Source organism: Populus alba, chromosome 1, assembly GCF_005239225.2.
Source record: "Populus alba chromosome 1, ASM523922v2, whole genome shotgun sequence".
NCBI lineage: Eukaryota > Viridiplantae > Streptophyta > Magnoliopsida > Malpighiales > Salicaceae > Populus > Populus alba.
Window position 1 is genome coordinate 2026310 of NC_133284.1, and position 3336 is coordinate 2029645.

The 3336-nt window shown below is 36.0% G+C and overlaps 1 protein-coding gene across 1 annotated transcript; it reads right to left on the minus strand.

The window, feature by feature from the left end:
• Nucleotides 1-243: 243 nt before the first annotated feature.
• On the minus strand, nt 244-1768 carry LOC118061450 (serine/threonine-protein kinase UCN). Its single transcript, XM_035074888.2, has one exon. The coding sequence runs from the start codon at nt 1716-1718 to the stop codon at nt 408-410; it is 1311 nt and encodes a 436-aa protein (XP_034930779.1). The 5' UTR covers nt 1719-1768; the 3' UTR covers nt 244-407.
• Nucleotides 1769-3336: the final 1568 nt, after the last annotated feature.

Genomic DNA, 3336 nt, shown 5'->3' on the forward strand with positions numbered 1-3336 from the left:
CTTGGATAGCAATCAAAGACCTTGAAATTATGTCTATCTTCCTCTATTTTATTTTTTAATAAAATATTATATTGTTGGACTAAATTAATTCTCATTAATTCACATATTAATACTCAACTAAACAGATATATAACTTCATAATTAAAAACTATAAACAAGTGTATAAAAATATTGTTTCTCAAAATATTAACAAATAAACTAAAACAGATATCCTATAATTTTTCCACTCATAATCCTTAAAAATTTTATAATAATCTATATATATATATATATTTATAGCTTGTAACAACTAATCTTCATCTTCACTACGACTAGTGTTTTTCATTTTCTAACCCATTTATTTTATGTACATAAAAAAGAAAACGAACTGGCTAAATCTTTCACGTGCCACCTGCCACACGTGTGGGTCAGAATTCTGACAATTTCATGTAATAATCCGAAGACGGTGACGGAGGCATTGACGGAGGTGGCGCCCTTAAATCTTTAAAATACTCCCTTATATCCACCCCACCTGCCGTTACCCTCTCCGTTAACTCCCCGTCGTCTCTCGATGGAATAAACGGCGGTCTTAAGACTTGCGTTAATAGGTCCCACCTTACACCCTTAAAAAACACATGCTCCTTAATCTCACAAGCTCCACGTTGATACCCCAACCTTTGTGTGGGGTCCTTCTCTAACAGTCGTTCAATCAAGTCTGTTAACTCGTTTCGTTTCCCGATAAACTCCGGCTTCTTGATCAATACGTTTCGAAACGTTTCCTTCCGGTTCTTCCCCACAAAAGGCGTCGTCCCATATAACATCTCGAAGCTCAAAATTCCAAGAGCCCACCAATCAACAGCGAACTCGTGTCCATCTCCTCTTACAACCTCCGGCGAGACATATTCCTCTGTGCCCACGAACGAGTTGGACCGTTCTCCATTGTTGAAGCTTAGTTTTCTCCGACTCACCGGGCTAACTCGTGCAGATTTTGCCTTCTTTAGCCCGTTCTTTTTGTGTTGAACATCATTAACAAACCACCACCTCGTCAAGTTCCTTATATGATGTTGTTGCTGCTTCTTTTGAGGTTTCTGTTCAATTTCGCTGACGGTGATTAAATTATTGCAGCTCGCGGCGGCGTTAGAGACAAGATTTCTTACCGTTTTTCTCGTTAACGTACGAGAAAGATCAAAGTCTGTAAGAGTAACGTGACCAGAATGTTGTATCAAAATGTTCTCAGGCTTTAGGTCTCTGTAAACAATGCCCATTTGGTGGAGGTGATCAAGAGCACAAACGATTTCAGCTAAGTAAAAGCGGATTACAGCAGGGGAGAAAACATGGTCGTTTTGGCGGTGGCGGAGGACGTTGAGGTCACCACCGGGACAAAAGGGGACAGCCCAAGCGAGGAATTCTTGGGTTTCTGTGGAGGAAATGAGGTGGGGGAGAAATGGATGGGTTGTTTTTGGAGTGGATAATTGGTTCAAGACTTGGATCTCCCACCGTGCACGGCGTTCGGCGTCGAATTTGGTATGGAGGGTGGATTTCTCGACTACTTTGAGGGCAAATCGGTTCTTGGCTGTGGAGTCTGTGTCTTGGTGGTGTACGAGGAAGACTGTTCCCATGGCTCCTTTGCCGAGGACTTTGATGGCTCTAATGCTGTCAAAGTCTAAATCTTTTTGGTGTTGCTGGTCTTGTGGTGGTGGAGGAGGTGGTTGTCTTGGGAAGGGTGGTGGGAGCTCCATATTTAGAGAGAGAAGAAGAGAGGGAGAGAGGATTTTGAGGGTGGAAAGGAGAGCTGGATTTTGGGTTTTATAGTTAGTTTTTTTTTGTTTTTATATATTTGGGTTTTGGTTTTTTTGGTTTTTTTTTTTTTTTTTTTTTTTGTCTTTGAAGTGATGGTGATTCATGTGGGTAAATTTACTGTTCTGTACACCCCGGCATGGGATTAACTCAAATTAATATGTTATATAATTCAATTAAAAACTTAATCTCAATTAAATTTTAGATTATGAGTTCCGCGATCAGTGTAAAAACAATGGATTAACTACAGGCTAATTTAGGAAAGCAAAACAAGTATGGATTTATTGGGTTTTGCAGCCTCTGTGCTATCTTTGTTGATTGTTTACTTTATAGCTGGCATTCTCTTTGCCATGTAAGGGTTTTGGACCAATAGAATTGGAGCTTACTTGGATGGAAATTATTGCCTTAGTGGTAGAATTTCTTAATTCAATGAATTTGAAGAAATTAAGATTAATTGACCCTCAAACCAACATATATTCTTTTTATATTCAATTTAGAAACTTGCAAGTTTGTGCATAAATCTCACAACTTAATTATAGCTTGTACACTTTGTATTTTATTTTTTATTTTATTTTTTTGGATAAAGAAGGATTGTTTAAGGAACAAGTTTGTGCATATATAATCACAAATGGACAAGTTATTATAGAAGCACATTGAGCAATTTATGAGATAAGTATTATAATGTTTCATTTTTAATTTAAAAAACTAGCATCCATTCAAGTTTTTTTATACTAATTCTAGTTTGTCGTAAACGATTGGGTTGAGAAATTCATCAAACATAAGTTTATTGATGAAAATAAAAAAATAGAATTTCAAATAATAAAATTATCAACTTGCTATGTAATTGTTTTTATTTGACATATATATTAAAGAGATTTGTGGGATACATCCCATGAGGAACAATTATCAAAATCTTATTGCAATATATATTAATTACAACTTCTCTCAAATAGCTAGGCTAACTAGCTAGCTAGGAAGTAAACCGACCAAGTTAGGTTGTAACATTGTCCTAAAAGTGTCCTTGTTGCTTGTACCATCGTGAGAAAAATGTATCGATCATTTAAACAATAGGATTATTGGCATTAATGCTTCATGGGAGGCATGTGTTCTTAAGTGTAATGAGTTGTTGATTAAAGTTTGAGTCTTTATTTTCCTAAAAGCAAAAATATATATAGCAAGGGAAACGAACGAGAGAGAGAGACAAGAAAAGGTTTTCTTTTCAAGGTTTTTCACATGGTGGCTTCCATAATCTAAGGGAAGAATGTGATCGTGCAACTTAGGTATGAAGTTAATTAGGGTTGTTGATGGAATGTTGTCAGCTTGTCATTCCTTTATTCAAGCTAGCTAGATATAACTTCTTAATTTAATTAAGATTTTTAATTTTTTTTAAATATGATTGGTGTATAAGTTAATGCAAGCATGTGAGCTAGCTGCAGTATATTAAATTATTTATTGACTTTTGTACAAGCTAACAACAAATTATTCTCTTAATAGATTGCAGAAAATCAGGATAGTGTTGCACTATATTCAATCAAGATTAGGGTTTGTCTCGAGGATTGT

Bases quoted from the DNA above. Each gene is read 5' to 3' on its own strand.
- LOC118061450 (XM_035074888.2), bottom strand. From the start codon at position 1,718: ATGGAGCTCCCACCACCCTTCCCAAGACAACCACCTCCTCCACCACCA.